General features: G+C 43.7%; 1 protein-coding gene across 3 annotated transcripts; it reads left to right on the top strand.

Annotated features, from left to right (window-relative positions):
• Window positions 1–123: 123 nt before the first annotated feature.
• Window positions 124–17,637, top strand: si:ch211-129c21.1 (uncharacterized protein LOC563087 homolog). Of its 3 annotated transcripts, XM_062563320.1 has the most exons (15): window positions 3,735–3,758; window positions 3,868–3,935; window positions 4,155–4,538; window positions 4,807–4,949; window positions 7,874–7,936; window positions 8,344–8,442; window positions 9,896–9,995; window positions 12,089–12,199; window positions 12,384–12,535; window positions 12,621–12,793; window positions 14,006–14,162; window positions 14,237–14,459; window positions 15,065–15,180; window positions 15,884–16,088; window positions 16,155–17,637. In XM_062563320.1, the coding sequence occupies exons 3-15, from the start codon at window positions 4,430–4,432 to the stop codon at window positions 16,883–16,885; spliced, it is 2,382 nt and encodes a 793-aa protein (XP_062419304.1). In that variant the 5' UTR covers window positions 3,735–3,758; window positions 3,868–3,935; window positions 4,155–4,429; the 3' UTR covers window positions 16,886–17,637. The 3 variants fall into 3 exon arrangements, with proteins under 3 accessions (XP_037325408.1, XP_062419304.1, XP_062419305.1); XM_037469511.2 differs by lacking the exons at window positions 3,735–3,758; window positions 3,868–3,935 and adding an exon at window positions 124–289; XM_062563321.1 differs by lacking the exon at window positions 3,735–3,758 and having other exon boundaries at window positions 3,858–3,935.
• The last annotated feature ends 1 nt before the right edge of the window (window position 17,638 follows it).

Here is a 17,638-nt window from a genome sequence, read left to right as displayed (position 1 = left end):
TTCCATCATCAAAAATAAAACAACTAGTAGCAAATATTGTGTAAATAAAATAAATATGGATATCATGTTGCTGTCACAAGTGATTGGCTGCTGTGTTTTTAAAGTAAAGGTAGAGTCAAACAGTCACGTGACCAGCAGTCCAACCTCCCGCGCAGGGTTGCCACACATGAGCTCTTTCTCCAGGAGTTCCATGTCGGAGGGAACGTTACAGGTGGAGCCGGTTCTGGTTCTAGAAGAACAGGGATTAGACTCACCTTGTCAGACCAGGAACCTTCTGGAGCACCGTGAGGTGAGTCTGAGGACCCTTGTTTGTGGAGCTCGCGCTGCTTGTGGAACTTGGATTGGAAACCTGCTGGAGAGGTGCGCTTACGGTCGTTTATCAGTCTTAACTAGGATTATCGGCAAGATCTAATAATAAAGGGCGAAAGCTATCTGGTTTTAAGGTCCAAGGTGTAAACACTTGTACTTATTCTGTCCCGTTAAAGAGTGAGGAAATGCTTTGGAAAAACACGGACATGTCAAATATCTGCCCGATTATCCACCGAAGGGAACATGAAGACAATGTGCAAGTTCTTTTTAAAATGTTCGTGTTCCCAGTTTGAAGTCCATCTGTTACATCAATGTCTTGAGATGAATGTAAAAGCGGGTCCGCGTGGTATTTGAGTCTATATGGATGAGCAGAGGATCTATACTACAAGTACTATCACGGCATACTTCCAATCTAAGCACTCATTTTGCACCCGTACACATATTCATCCATAAATCCAAAGCTTATAGTTAGATATACACGTGTGTGTAATGTATGTATGAATATTTGAGTGCTGGGAATATTAACACATTAGTTTCCCAACGCCGACTATTATTTTAAAGCGGATTCATCTTATTTTTTGATTTTCCGCAATAGCATTTTTTAAGTTTTCGTTGACCACTGGCAATGACTCTTCATAAAGACGCACCGTGTGCACAGTCAGGGTAAGATGTTGATCAGTATTGGCTAGTGAGAAACGTCATCACGCGTTCCAACCAATGAGCGCATTGGGGGCGGGTCTGAGACTGCTGCAGCAGCTCACCTGAAACCAAACAGAAAAGAAATGGCAGAAAACCAGAGAATGGTAGCGATCTTTTTACGGTCCTCACTACGACTAGTCGTAGAGGAACCTATTGTATTTCAAGGAATCATTATTATTCTTTTCTCTAATGAATTTTCCCTTTTTGGCGGCTTTTTCATATTCCAAAAGTGGTTAAATTTGTCATGCATGCTGGCAGGATTGTGAATGTGACCATTTTGGGGTCTCGCATTTTGGTACAAAGAAATGTCTATAGCGCCCCCTACAAAAGTGAAAACGTTTTTTATTTAAAACTCTACTCCTCGGAAATTAATCAAATCCCTCTCAAATGTTGTCAGAAAAGACCTAGTTCTTGGCTGCGTTCATAGCCGTCCGGCACGTGCTCCGACATGGGGAGACCCGTCCATCGCTGCTTGCAGCTTTGATTTCCATTTGAATTTTCGTCCAGAAGTTGTAGATAGAACCAAAAGTTCAATACTTTTGGTTCTATCTACATTGGAGGAGAGACAGTTTATGGTTCTCCCTGAAAAAAGAAATATGTTCCTGCTGGTACTAGTTCAGCAAAAAAGAAAAAACACAAATGTTAACTGTGTAATGGCCGTGCCAAATAGCTTTTATTTGACTGAATAAATTTTTAAGTTGAGATTTACAAGCCTATTTGAGCTGCTACTGTATTAAGTTATCGAAGTTATTGTTTGCATGAATAAAAGTACCGTATTTTCGCGACTATAAGGCGCACTTTAAATCCTTTTTTTTTTCTCAAAAAACGACAGAGCGCCATATATATGGATCAATTGGTTGATCCATACTGGTTAACGAGGATCCATTGGAGGGAAAGTCTAGTGCCAGCAGCCGCGGTAATTCCAGCTCCAACAGCGTATATTAATGCTGCTGTAATTAAAAAGCTGGTAGTTGGACCTCGGGATCGAGCTGACGGTCCGAGGCGCCACCGTCTGTCCCAGCGCTGCCTCTCGGTGCAAGATGCACGAAAGCATTTGCCAAGAATGTTTTCATTAATCAAGAACGAAAGTTGGAGGTTCAGAGATATTGTTAATATCCACATTTACGTTTGAACAACGTTACCATGGGAGTGAAGAGTTTTCAGAACGCTTGATAAAGTTTGATTTAGCACAGCCCGATCTAGTGGATGCATAACGCAACCCCAGTCAAACGTTTTACTGCAATATCTTCTATTCTATGCGCCTTAGAATCCAGGCGCCCATAAATAAAAATAGTTCTAAAATAGGCGATTCATTGAAGGTGCCCCTTATAATTCAGTGCGCCTTATAGTCGCAAAATTACGGTACACAAAACACTACTTTTAATTAAATATTTATTGTGATTAATTGCCAGAATTTAATTTTTTAATATATTTTTGCCCATCACTAATGTATATAATTAAAGCATCACTAACTCACATGTTAGATAGGAATCTAACATACTCATGTGTTTTTTATGATGATCATCATCAGATGGAATCAGAAATATCAGGGATCAGAAATATCACCATAACTGATGTTGAATAAATAGTTTCGGAAAACCTGTTCTTAAACAAATTAATGCCACTGATATAATATCGCCAGAGGTGGAAAGAGTAACAAAATTTTGTACTCAAGTAAAAGTACTGTTACTTAACTAGAATGTATTTCTATCCACAAATAATCGCAGCAAGGCTGAATGTCCCTAAAGCCTCCTAACGAGCACAAAAAGACTAGATAAAGATAAAGATCTAAAGTGACCTTAAGTGGAGTAAATAATTGATTGTTGTTTGTCAGGTGGCCAAACACACAACTGCAGATGAATGATGATGATGATGTTGTTCTGTATGTGTCAATGGGTCTTTACAGCATAACACAACATGTGACATGGCTCACTGAGTTTGCTCTGGCCACACTTTGCTGTAAACTCTTCCCTATTTAGCCACTTGCTCACCTTTCAACAATGTAAGTGGGTGACTTACTTAGTTTTCCAATCAGAGAGTTGGCGGTTTGATTCCAGACCCGGCTAACCTGCATGTCGATGTGTCCTTAGGCAAAACACTTGCACAGGTCAGTGTGTGACTGTAGATAAACAAGATAAAATAACATGTTGCTGCATGTTCTTCAATTGGTGCAGAACTACTTGTCTTTCTGTCTGTGATACAGAGTGAAAAACAACTTGAGGCAAAAAGACATGAACCACATTGGCGCTCTGACAGCAGATGAGCACTCCTACGTGCAGAAACTTGCCTGCTGTGTCAAGTACCAAGAAGGAAAATACACATTCAGAAACGTTCTTTATTTTCTCACGTTTGTTGAGTCTGTTAAACTGTCAAGGATTATTAGTGAAATCTGCTATTTTTTTTCTCTTTGAGATAAAAATCCAAACAACAATTGCACCATGTACCAAAAACAAGATGAGCAAAGTTGTTTTACCTTCCAAGTCTGCTCTTAAAATTTGTAAAATTTGCGTTGTGTGTACTTTCATTCATTTTGAATGAATCTGCATCACTCAGTTTTCCACTGAAGTGTGAGGTCTTATCACCTGGATTCCAGGGATGGAGCAATGTTGTCTGTTGACATTGCCCAACCTGAACTGACCCCCTTCTGCCTTGCAGACCCTGCTATAACAGGTCATATCAGGGAGGAGGACAAGAAGAGACAGGCTGGATGAATAAAGTTAGGTTGTGACTAACAGTGTGCTGATATCGTGGTGTGTTAAATTGAGGTTTATTATACCGTGTACATTTGCATATATAATATGTTGCATTAGTTGTTAAATAGATGGACAGTATGACTGAGGATTTTTTGTTTCCTGGCAGCTTCAAGAAGCAGTTCTCTGGAGGTCGCTCTGAATGATCTGACGTTTCTTTCATTCCTGCTACTCGTTGTATGCATAGATTTATTATATCACATGAATATCTGACACATTCACATTGCAGTTTTTGGAGATCTTGATATGTGTCAATAATGTCAATCATATGCAAAAGAACTTGCAAATTTACTAAGCCTGAAATTATTTCCAATATGAGCATTAAACTCGGTCTCTCCTCAAAGATACTGACCTCTTCAATAAAGTAATGCATATATGTTTTTATGTCTCCTATAGATGGGCACCACGAAGATGATCTTTTCCAGTAGCAGTGCAGTATGGCCTCTCCTCCTCCTTCCACAAAAGACACTTGTAGCTCATTAACGCTGCGCCCACATAGATAGTTCCTCATCACACGGGATACCTAGTTGCGCCCCCCCCCCCCCCGGCCTGGTTAAACGCACCTATTAGATGCCTCAGCACCTGTACTGGGACCTAGAACCATGTTCTGCCTCTGATCAGCTGCTTTGGTGACAGAGCTGAACCCTGGAGCTCAACAGGAAGAGCGAGCCATGTCGTCTCTCTGGGCACTGAGCATTGTCTCTGGATTGATGCTTCGTGTTTCATACGGTGCACTTTACACTCACTATTGTGTTCCACGAACGACCGTACCCTACCAGAGTGAGTTCTCAATGCTTAGCCTCTAGAATGTTTTTTATTAAACACATTTACTCCTCTGACCGGTAAATACTGGAGCAGCTTCAGACGTGTGAATATTTAAAACATCTAACTAAGCAGTGGAACTTTAACTTCTTAATATTTCTGCTAAGCTTGGACAAGCTTTTAGAATTTCAACAAATTAGCTTTTTATGTTGTGCTCGGAGAGCATTTATGTGCACAGTCCCGACAGCTAGAATCCAGATAAGTAATGTAGATTCTCTACTTTTAGTGGAGACAAAGTTGTTCAAAGAAGAGGGGATCTTCAATTACTCCACCATGCTGATGAGAGAGGACCTGGGTGTGCTGCTGCTGGGTGCCCGAGAGGCCGTCTACGCCCTGGACATCGACGACGTCTCTGTGAGGAAGGCAGTGGTAAGAACCATTCAAAAAGAAAAAGTCTTTAAAATGGGTTCTTATGAGCTGTATTGTGTTCGAAGCTGTTGTTACGTAATTATTCGGGCGAAGGGGGGTAGATCACCATAACTTGAGAAAAAGCTGGGTGAAAAAACTTGTGAACCGAAAAAGTGGGGGGACCCCTGCGTTAGACCTTTTTTACGGCATTGCTCCAGGCATCAGCACTTGAAAATATCCTCCCTATCGACCGTCTGCGCACCACTGTTGCCTTTTGCCAAAATTTGTCTTTGTCTTATTTCCCAGTCTGGCTCAGTAACTCATGCAACATTTCAATTTAATTCCTTCCTTCCTATTTTGTACAGGCCAAAATTACTAATTTGCCTCAGAAGGCTTTACAGTCTGTACACATGCAATCCTCTTTCCCCAAAACAGGCTTCTTAATTGAACAGTGTTTTTACAGTGTGTGTATATTTAAGTGTCCTTTGCTGTGTGAAGTAGTTTTGGGAGCAGCCTCAGCAAGGAAGGCAAAGCTTTTAACCGGGGCACAGAGGCCAGGTGTCTCTTTAGCAATCTTGGGAACATTAAAGAGACTCACACTAGAAATACAGTAGGGAACAGTCACACCCACCCATAAGAACTGGGTACTGCAGGGAATCCCAGTATCAAAACCAAACTTCCTCCAAGTGCTCCTTTATCAAAACAAACTCAAAAATACCACCCAGTGGCTGAAAAACCCAAAACACAGCGTACGTTACTAAACGTCAATAGCCCGGCACCCTTGAAACAACATAAACTGCAAGGCAGGGACAAGACTGTGAAAATAAATAAGGAAAGTCAAAAGGGTGTGGTCAGTGTACACCACTGGTACCACTGCCACCAACATAAAAAAAAAAAACTCAAAGCCAAGATTGGCGCCAGTGTTTTTTTTTAAAACCACTGCATGCCCCCAGGACCATAAATGTGATGCTCAGTGCGACAGTTGTTCAAGTGCCTCAATCCTCCGCCATGAACCCAATCCTCTCGAGATAGCCCCGCCAAGGATGGGTCAGCGCCCTGCTCAGCACACAAACCCTTTGTGGATAAATGGCTGGTAACAACCAGCCTTCCAGGACCCGAGTCTCGTTCGTGCTAGCCAAGACCCTCAGGAGCAATGGCTGAAGAAACACATGCAACTAAACCAACACCCTTTGCCTGAAAACCACACACAGCATGACTAGGTCGAAGTTTCAACAAAGGACAGTTGACTTTCAAATGTTCTTGTTCGCGGCAATAATTACAAATTTGCTCCGTACTGCGCAGACTACCAATAGCTCCACCTGAAGCCGGTGCATCCTGCCTGCCCAGTGACTCCTTATCCCCAGCAGCACCCATGATATCGCTACCACCCACCTTGGGCTCACCAAACCTGCTTCTGTGCGTCAGCACGTAATCATCAGCGAAGGCTGCGGCTGCACTGATGTATACAGCTAGACATGACAGAACTGATTTTTCAAACTCCTCCACACCAGAGGCAGCGCACAATCGAGTGAAATGGATAGTCCGATCACGTGCAAATTCTAGATGACTCTGACCGTTCCCTCCCCCTTCTCCAAGTCCCCAAAACGTTGCCAATAGGTCTTCAGGAACCAGCTCACATTAAAAAAAGATCATTCAGAAAATTTTGGCAAGAGCTTTTGGCAAGTTACCCAAAACATCAAAGCCATCTTCAGGTTGTTCTGGAGTTGTTCAGGAAGGACAACCTTCGATTTAACCCAACAGCGGGCCACTTTCCCGCTTTCACTAGAGCCAGTGTAGCTTGCTCCACTTCCAACCTGCTTGGTCTGCTGGAGAAACCTCTCCGCAGCCAATTATTTCTCCACTTGTGCCTGTATCATGGTCAAGTTGGAACATAAGTAATTATCTGTTCTGCAAAGGTTAAACCACCTCCAGTCTACAAGGGAACAGCTGATGCCTCTTCCGTCAAAACCCTTCTCAAACAAACTTGATCTCAAAATGGCCCTCACTCTCATTCAGACGTATATCTCCAACGTAAATCTTATAATATTCACTTATTTTTAGCAGTTGCCCCTTCCTGCAGAGATCGAAATCCTTCTCTGCGGGAGAGGCCACGAGGTGCTCCAGTCTCCATCTTGAATGTGCCTGAAATCAATACAAGAAACAGCAAACTCCACCGGTGCACAGCAAATAACCAGCATAAACAGTCAACAGTTGAGACAATTTGCGCTAACTGCGGTCACTGCAACACTAAATAAACAATACGTAACCCAAAGGGGTAACGCCACTGAGCCTGTCACCTGACAAAGCACAGAGTGAGCAGCCACCGACGTTCTTCTTTTTGTTGTTTTATGGTGGTTGCCACCCATCTTATTGGTGCATTACCGCCACCTTCTGGACTATGTATCAGACAATACCCTAACCCTCTTTACGCCATAACAAAACAGACAAAATCAAAAGGAAATAAACAAAATACAAATAATTAACCCCTGTACCCCAACCCTACATTTCAATCATACCCTATAAAAAAAACCCTGTGCTCTTCAAGAATGCTAACAGTGATGCTGAGATGCTGGAGAGCTCTCCTCATTCAACATCAAGCAAAAATGTTCCCAAACTGAAGCCGAACATTGTGCCTGGGACTTGTTTATCTTAGCGGGTTTGGCTGTAGATGTTACGAAAAAGACACTTCAAAACTCACCGGCCAGTTGCAAGCAAGTTGGCCAGCGAGCGGCAAACAGTTGTTTGGGTATCTGGTGGTCCTTTTCGGGGTCAATAAATTCATGTGTTTACTTAAAAAATCATCACATATAGGGATACTGTCAGAATCTTTCTAAATACCGTGATATGGATTTTTGGCCATACCGCCCAGCCCTAGCTCCAGGTGGGGTTAAGGTTGGGCCCCCTATGTGAGTTCTACACTGACACTCTTTCCTCTGATAATGCAGGTGTATTGGGGAGTCACTGAGGATAAGCAGAAGCAGTGCACGTACAAAGGGAAACATGCTGAGGTTTGTGAAAGAACTTGCATACACTTACTTTTAGTGGCAGCAGTTCATCTCTGTGTGTTAGTTAATCATTCATATTAGAGCCTCTTCAAGTCTATACAGAAGTCTCTTTGAAGCAATTTTCATACCGCTTCAGATCTGATGATCTGTCATGGTATGTGTGTCTGTCATCATGTGTGTCTGACCTTGACTAACCTTAATTGGGTGTCTTTCTTCAACATGGCGCATGGGGCAGCCAGGATTTGAGCCACTGACCTTGCGGTTCGCAGCACGCATCATCGTCCTGACCTTTGCTTATCTTGCGCTGACCTGTTGAATCTTGTTCTGACCTTGAAAAACCTTGCTCTCACCTTATCTAACATTGTGCTGACCTTAAACCATGCTGTAAGTTATGCTGGATCTGGTTGCAGGTGGAATGCCGTAACTACATCCGAACTCTGCACATAGTGAATGACACCACGATGTTTGTGTGCGGAACAAACGCGTTCAGCCCCATCTGTGATTATATGGTGAGTCAATAAGGCGTCCTATTTCAGATGTGAATTGCCATGGTTTGAGTCATACTAATTATCACATTTATCCATCAAGTCAAGCAGGTGGTGCATTACATTTAACAAAACATTGTCCATATTCTGTTGGTGAATAGGCGTTTTTTTTGGCCTCTGCTCCAAAAATGGCATACCCATGATAAAAAGTAAATCAACTCTGTAACTTTGCCTATGGACATTTTTTTGACAGGATTAAGGGGATTAGTAACAACCCTATACGTTCTATAAAACATGGACATACCAGGCTAAAAACACATCTGTCATAGGCCAGGTTGTGGACAGTCATTGTGGAAGGCGAGTTCTGAAATTCCAGGCTGTGGAAGTCCAATACTGCAAGGTCAACCCCTTTTTATAAAATGGTTTGATCCTATTGGATCAGAGTAGCATGACGTGCTTAAGAGTGCCAGCTTCCGTAGCCACTCCGAAGCCAAAACAAAGGTTTGTCTGAGAGAAATGTTACAGATTTCACAAATACTAGATTGGTTTTCTGCCTTGTCTTTTTTTGTTAGCTTTTTTAGCTTCGACCCATTGTTCAACTTTTCCACATCCATGTGTAAATTATCTTGAATTGAATTATCGTGATTTTACATTTTTCTGAAAGGGCTTGCTTGAGTTGTGTTTGGAGAATGTTCAGCTTCGATGATGTTGAAGCGGAGACTCTGCGGTTTCCAGAAATAGGAGTCATTGGCATTATTATATCTATTTTGTTTTTTTTAAGGCATGTGGTTTAATTATTGGGACAACCCGACTCTGTCTATTTAAAATGCAAATTGTATGAATTTGGGTAAATTTATATAATACAGTGAGCTAATTTTCTCAGTTCCTACCCTCACTAGTGAACGAGACCCGGACATACCTGAACGCTTTTGTTTGCGGTAGGCAGTCCGTCCTCATCCGGAGCAAATGATCCACTGGTTTTCGGCAGAGCTCAATCGCCTTGGATTTAGAGGCACTAACCTGTCAGAAATGGGATTTAGGCAGAGGCGTAACGGAGAACCCAAACGCAGAGTTTGACCGAAAATACTTTAATAGTCAACAATTCAAAAAATCAAAATTCAAACTCACAATTCAAAAAGACCGGGGGGAGGAAAAACAGACAAGACCGGGACCAGAGACTAACAACACACAAGGTAAAGGGCAAGGCAGGAAGTGAAGTTAACCCCAGGGACACGAGAGACATAAAACTATAAAATAAAACAGGACATGAACCCAAACTGTGACATAACCCTCATCTCTGTCGCTTTACTCTCCGGTGCATTGCCCAAGTGAATGCTAGAGGTCACCGAGGAGGCCAACACGAACACAGCTCCTACTTTAGTCATACATAGACCCAATGGTGGTCTATAATTCTTTTACAATACAACACTTTTTATGTTTTTCTGTCTCTCTGCCCCCCCATCCTCTCCCCTTGCAGACGTTTGTTAATGGGCAGCTGAGACTGGATGGAAAGCAGGAGGAGGGGAAGGGGAAGTGTCCTTTTGATCCTTTCCAGAGATACTCCTCCCTCATGATCGGTGAGTGAGTGAAGGCTGCCAAGTGGTCAAGGTGCACCAAGAGAAACTATCTTTTGTTATAACTGTGGCTGAATTTCCCTAGACTGCAGGATTACACATTGCTACTTGCTCACTCTACCTATGCTCTAATCCAGGGGTCGCGAACCTTTTTGACTGGGAAAGCCAATATTTCAAAATAAATTTCCTTGAGAGCCATATAGTATTTTTAACATATAATAAATTAAATATGTCTTACTTTTAATGCAACTTCTGCTGCTGCATGGTTTTTCTGATGGCCTTGTAGTCTGGTGCATACGTGGTTAGGTTGAGCTTCATGCAGGCGTTGAGCCTTCCATCAGTGAGCGTAACGTGAGCGTAGGTAGGTCTTAATGTTCCTCATTTGTGAGAATGACTCACGTGCATATGTAGATCCAAACATGGTCACACGCTGCATTTTATGGTATATCACAGGAAGCTCATTCCAAGTTTTAAGAATCAGCTGGTCTTAAGGTTGAAGATTTTTCATTTCTGTCCACTTGTGTTACCTCGCCAGCTCTGCTCGCTGTCGCACAAGACTTTACAACTCTCCATTAAGTGAATTGAATTTACTCATCCACATGTCTGATGCCTTCAGGTCAGCAACTTCCAGCTCAAAGTCTTCGATAGAGACCCCGGGGATGCATGTCAGGTCGATTTTGTCCACTGCACGCTCATGTGGATGAGTGATGAACTTGAAAAGACCAGTGCGTGCACGTAATTCTCCAAAACATGTTTGCAATGAATGCAGGAGATAGGACGTTAAGCCAGCTAGCTGCTGGAGATCCAGATGTTGAGCGGAGTCACTTGCTAAGCTAAATTGTTGCAGTCTTTGTGCCTGTTTCAATGTCCCAGAGAAAGACTTCCAGCTTGCTTTCAAATGCAAACACTGCTTGTTCAAGGGATGAACAAGCAGTTTCAGCATTTCCAAAACATTGCATTTTGACATTGAGCTGTTTCAGATGGTCAATGTTGTATTGCTCAGGAGGCTTGACGCCTTTCATTTCAATTAATTTCTTTAGCAATCTCCATGAAAGACGTAAATAAATCCTCTCCTCTCGTTATCCCTTTTTTCATTGGCAAAACAGCCAAGCTTTCCTCACGCAGTGTGTCACCTGCAGTATACCTGCTAATTATATTGCACTGAGATAACGCGAGAGAAAAGTATTTTCCGGCGTTTATGTCCTTAGTTTATGTTTCCTCGACTTAATTTGCATCATGATGCTACGATCGTGCACAGTTCTTGCTGACATGGCCATGTCTTTTATTCGTTTGACTTCCCAAATAAAGACAAGATAATCAAACAGTTTATTGGCCACATCAAGTATGAATGTTTTGGCATACTCGCCATCTGTGAATGGCTTTCCATTCCTTACTATTGCCAAAGCACCCACAAAGCTAGCAGAATTCCCGTCACCTTGCTTGGTCCACACACGTAGTTGCTGCTGACTCGTCTGCACTCTCCACTGTAGCTCCTCGCATGCCCTTTTCCATCTGTCCCCGCTGGATATTTCAATGCAAATGGAGCATATCCAAGTGCCGCTTTATATTTGACCGTTTCATCGATGCAATTTTATCATTGCATATTAGACATACCCCAGATCCTGCTCTCTCCACAAATGCAAATTCCTCTGTCCACGCAGCCTGGAATGCACAGTAATCATCGTCTTTTTTTCTTTTTGCCATCTTTTCCGTTACAAGGGTTGAAGCGGATAAACTAGTTGGCTATTTGGTAAAATTGATTTCTTCACCTTTACAATGACCCGGACATGCTCGCGAGCCATTGGTTCCAGACCCGACCCATGGGAGACCCGTGACCGCTGAAATTTATCTTTAAAACTAATTTCTGTATTTTAAAATCAGTTCCATACTAATTCTTTTTTTTTTCAACTCAACATTGTCTGGAAGCCATATGGCGTCACCGGAAGAGCCATATATGGCTCACGAGCCATAGGTTCCCGACCGCTGCTCTAATCACTCAGGCAACGACTGATCAGTCCATAAGCCGGTGTAGAAGGACAATATAAAGAGGGAATCTCTAGGAACCCTTCCCCTAACCTCTTGTTCCTGTCCAACAGGAAGTGACCTATACTCTGCTACATCCATCAACTTTTTGGGCTCTGAGCCGGTGGTTCTACGCAGCTCAGACTTGGCTCTCCGCACAGAGTTTAAAAGTTCCTGGCTCAATGGTGAGTTTTATATCATATTTATATGTTTAACAGTTTCATTTGATGCTAAGTTGAGAAGATTCTACTGCAGTTACACAATTGATGCAAGATACTACTAATACAATACTTTCTACAGGACTTTAATGTACCTGAGGCTCATCTTTCTAGATTTAACTGGATGTTTACATTCATTTCCTAATTTCAGAGCCACACTTTGTGTACATGGATTTTGTGGGAGAGAGTTTTGAGAGTCCTGATGGTGATGATGATAAGGTGTACATGTTCTTCAGTGAGAATGCCATGGAGTACGACTTCTACAGCAAAGTAGCAGTGTCTCGAGTGGCTCGAGTCTGCAAGGTAGAGATAGATAACTCGTGAATTACACCTCCCCGTCTGATCCTCTGGTCGCCATGGATAAAAGGGCATTTGTCTCTGTGTTCAGGGGGATATGGGCGGCCAGAGGACGCTGCAGAGGAAATGGACAACGTTCCTGAAAGCCCGCCTGGATTGTTCCCTCCCTGAACCCAGTCTGCCCCCCATTGTCCAGGATGTCTTCCTGCTGGAGAACAAGGACTGGAGGAAGAGCGTCTTCTACGCCGTCTTCACACCGCAGTCGTACGTGCTTACATTACAGTTTCCGGATGGGGGTTGACCTTTAGGTGACCATGGAAGGAAGTCTGCTGAGCGGTCAATGAGGAAGTTTAAAACGTGTCTATTATCTTTAATCGAGTCAAAAGCAAAAACTGTATTCTGAATAGGGTTGGGTACCAACATAGTACCGGTTCCTACACGACTGGTACCTACCGCACCGAAACGCAACGCAGATTTCGGTGCTTGATTTTCCTGTTCCTGAGAAAGATTGAAACACTTTATTTACGCACTCTGATGACACCGTCCTCGCAGCAGCTAACGATAGCCTAGCCTTGTGTAGCTACAGTGGCTAGCTAGCCATCTACCTTCTGTTTCTATTTATTTAAGTCAGTGTTTCCCATCGTTATTAAAGTCTGCAGTTCTTTCACAGCGCCCCGACGGACGCAGCAGACTATTGCGTGCACACGTGCGCTCACTCCCCCCTCCCATCAGACGCCCCCCTGAAGTATTAAACTGAGGGTGTAGCGGCGTTCCTTCGGTGTTGTTCGTCATGAAGGCGCATCAAGCCAAATAATACCCATCCCTAATTCTGAGTATTTTGTATATAAATATACAGCAATGGTGGCAGATGGAGTAGTGTGGTGTGCTGGGAGCCGCAAGGTTGGCAGTTCAAATCCCGGCTGCGTCCCTGAGCAAGACACCTGACCCCTAATTGCTCCCCAAGCAAAAATGTAATGCATGGGTTCTCTTCACTGGTTACCAGTAGCTGCCCGCATCCAGTTCAAAACATTGGTTCTCACGTACCATGCTGTGAATGGATCGGGTCCACTTTACATCCAGGTCATGGTGAAACCCTACATCCCAACCCGCACACTCCGCTCTGCATCTGCCAAGCTGCTTGTAAATTGAAAATTGTACTTTCTTGTTATCTCTATGGTTGAAATGCACTTATTGTAAGTCACTTTGGATAAAAGCGTTTGCTAAATGACATGTGATCTAAATTGGCTGTTTTTATTGATTTTTTTTCCATTAGGATTTACATTTTTTTGCTTCACAAAAAGGAAGTTAAATAATGTATCAGAAATGAAATATATTTATCAAATGTCATCCAGTCCAAACTAAATTTTCAAATTCAATAAAAAAACAGTAATTTATTTATTATTACAATTAACAAAAATTATCTGTGTACTTGATAATAAAAATGAGATAATGAATGTGTTTGGTTCTGTGTTTTAGGGGCTTGTCCCAGGTCTCGGCTGTGTGTGCGTTTCGAGTCTCAGACATTCGGCACGTTTTCAACGAGGGAAAGTTCAAAACCCCGGTTGCCGTGGAGACGTCTCACGTCAAGTGGGTGATGTTCACTGGAGAGTTGCCGGTCCCGAGACCAGGAGCAGTGAGTCTTCACACTGAGTGATGGTGGATATGAAAGCCTTCCGGGTTTATCTGAATCATTTATTTGCTTTTCAGTGCATCAATAAGGTGGCGCGTCAAATGGGGATGAATCGATCTCTGGACCTTCCTGACAAAACCCTCCAGTTCATCCGGGACCGGCCACTCATGGAGGAGGCAGTCGGCCCGCTGACCGGAGGCCCGCTGCTAGTGACGAGCGGAGCTCTGCTGACCCGGGTGGTAGTGGACAGCGTGATGGGGCTGGACGGGAGGAGGCATGCAGTCATGTTCATCGGCACTGGTAACCTAACCCCCTAACCTTTACTGCTGCTAACACAAACCATGGGCCCCCTGAGCCCTTACCATCCGCACCAGTAACCCTAAACCCCTAACCATCGACACCAGTAACCTTCACTCTCTAACTTTGACAGTAAATGATATAAGCAATGTTTGTAATGTGCAAAGGTGGCCCTACAACCCCAACGTCCCTACAACCATTGGTCTTCGGGGTTTCTCAATTATGTAAAACATTAAGTCAAAGTTCTAAAAAAAAGTCATTAATACTTGTCCCTTAAATGACTCGCCGAGTGTGACCTTGAGTTTGTGAGGATCTCTTATGTCTCCACGGTTAACTAAGATAAAAAAGTTCATGATGAGTTGTTTGAGAAAAGCAACACAACATCAAAACATTTAACCATGGAACAACACACAGATGGTAGTAGTAGTTAAAATAGAAATTATAATTATAATGAACAGTAACACTGTTACACTGTTGTTTTTCAAAAGTGTGACATCACCTTCCTCCACCTCTAAACAGATTAAGCCCTTTGAATTGTGAGCGTTACATACCCATTGGTATAAAAGTTGCTTTCATCATTAGAATGAATGCTTATTGTCTCCTGATAGAGAACGGTTACATTCAGAAGGCTGTGAACTATGCAGGAGAGATGTTCATCATTGAGGAGATCCAGCTGTGTGAGAAGCCTGTCCCTATTAGCACTCTGCGCCTCTCCACCAGCAAGGTAACCTTGGCCACTATGGTCCGTGAGCTCACAATCGGCTATCAGCACAAATTGTTGGCTGGATTCGAATTGTCAAAAAAAAAGACCTAACGTCTATTCCTAACCACTATTTCTTGATCTCCTTTAAAAACGTCACGGGGTTAAGGAAAGATGGTTGGGAGAATCCATGAAAACACAGCCGCAGATTTTAGGGAATCCGACCTCGCTTTCACTAAGGTGTGTAGTTATGATGCGACGGGAGATGCAAACCACTGAGGTAAAGCTACAGGTTCTCCGAAGATGGACTACAAAGAAGCATCTGAGATGCCTTCATGTGTTGTTACAGTGCTGAGTCATGCAGACGACACAAACAACTAGTATTACTTTATTAACGAGGTTGCAACAAGACACCCAACCCCGATCTGCTCCCTGGGCAAAAATGTAAAAACCATGGGTTAAAAATGTCGCTTTGGATAAAAGCGTCAGCCACATGACATGTAATGTAATCTTCTTTTCTTTAGCAAAGGATGGTTCAGTGGTTCTTATGCTAAAGGAGATAAGAAGCAGGAAGCTAGGAAGCATTAAAGCTCCTTTCTTTAGCATTAGAGAATTCAAACAGCCAAGGAACCTTCCTAAGCAAATTTGACAATTTAAATCCAGCCAAAATGTGAAGTCACTCAATTTCCTAGGGTTAATTTTACGTGTGTGTGTGTGTGTGTCTCAGGGCCAGCTGTATGCAGGCTCAGAGTTGGGTGTGGTCCAGATGCCGCTCAGTAACTGCAGCCGCTATGTGTCCTGTGCGGACTGCATCCTGTCCAGAGACCCCTACTGCGTCTGGGACTTCACCCTGAAGCTGTGCACCTCAGTACACACGAGCAGCGCCATACAGAGTCTGGAGGAGGGGGACACGATGCTGTGTCCTAAGCCCGGTACGTTGGCTCATTGTGGCTCTATCATGTCAGCATGAGCCCACCTGACCATGTGTGCATCCTCAGATCCAGTAGCAGCTGAGAACATCCTACTAGTCACAGAGAACAACATCCAGCTGCCCTGCCAGCCTCACTCCAACCTGGCTCAGGTCATGTGGCGATTCTATGAGCAGACACTTCACTCCAGCAGCAAATACCACATCTACAGCGGTGGCCTTCTCCTCCTCAGCGCCTCTGAATCCGACGCTGGGCTTTACTCGTGTGACTCGGTGGAGCTGATCAGCGGGAGAGCCTACAACCGGACTGTGGCGGTTTACTGGTTACATCTCGACTCCGGCTCAGAAGCAGCAGGCGGCACGACTCCTATCTACGAGGTGACAAACTCTGTGCAGAGTCCCAAAACAGCAGGACCCGGGGGTTCGGACGTACAGGACCCGCCGTCCCCTGAGAACCAAAGCGACCCCGGAAAGGTGACCCGGCTGGAGGTGGCCGTGGCTTCGCTGTCGCTGCTCTGTCTCTCCCTGATGGGCCTCTTGTTGTGGATCTGGACTCAAGGACGTGCACAGGAGTGCTTCAAGTTAGCAAAGCGCTCCGGTGAAAGCGAGGCCAAGAGGCAGTCAGCCGAGTACATGCACGTCCAGAACCGGACTTCAGAGGTAAAGCTCCAGGGGGCCAAGCCTGGAAGAGCCTGTAGGTCCAATGACAATCTTCGAGCTGTTGACTTTAAAGGGATCGGGGAGCAGAACATCTCATGCCTCGAGGGTTTAGGATTTATAAATGATGAGTCAGAGATCTGACATCACCTTCCAACAGGTGTGCTCCTGGGGATTAGAGGGCGATGCATCGAGATTGTACCACTGTAAACTGGAAGTATCTTATCACTGGAGTACTACGAAGTACCACTTAAAGCATCACACAGCATTGGTGCAGCCCAAACCAGTGGAGTGAGACAGCAGACCACGCTGCATGCGGCGTGTGGGACAAATGTCGACAAATCCACGCAAGAAGAGTGAAGCCTCCTTACAAATGAGCACGTACGAGCCTCCCAACACGCACCAACTCACGACCACATGCAGACTCACAGCAGTGTGAGGTGGACCATCTGCACCATGTGGAAGGTGGTTCTCTTTTGCTAGTCATGTTGTTCAGAAGAAGAAAGGTTCTTCATCATCTGAAAATGTAAATAGCAGCTGGCTCGGTGCAGAGGAAGAAAATGTAAAGTCGCATCTATTCAGATATGGATGGATTTTACTCATAATAACATAATAATAAATAATCAGATAATACACCACTTCATGGGGATCTATGTTCATGCAGTCATGTCGTTAATCTGAGACGTTGAGGAGCTTTTTTAATCTTTACTTGTATATGTGATCAAATGAAAATGACGTGTGAATGAAGTGTGGGCACCTCTGCTCAAACATCCTTTTTCAAAATAAAATCTTGGCAGTTGGCCACAAAAGAATAATAATCAAACTGTGAGGCTCCAAAGACCTTTTACCTCATTTAGGCTGAATGATAATACAATTAAATGAAGGCAGTTCAACGGT

This window comes from Pungitius pungitius, chromosome 7 (assembly GCF_949316345.1).
Source record: "Pungitius pungitius chromosome 7, fPunPun2.1, whole genome shotgun sequence".
Taxonomy (NCBI): Eukaryota; Metazoa; Chordata; class Actinopteri; order Perciformes; family Gasterosteidae; genus Pungitius; species Pungitius pungitius.
Note: the sequence above shows the minus strand (reverse complement) of the source record. Positions and strands in the feature narration are given on the sequence as shown.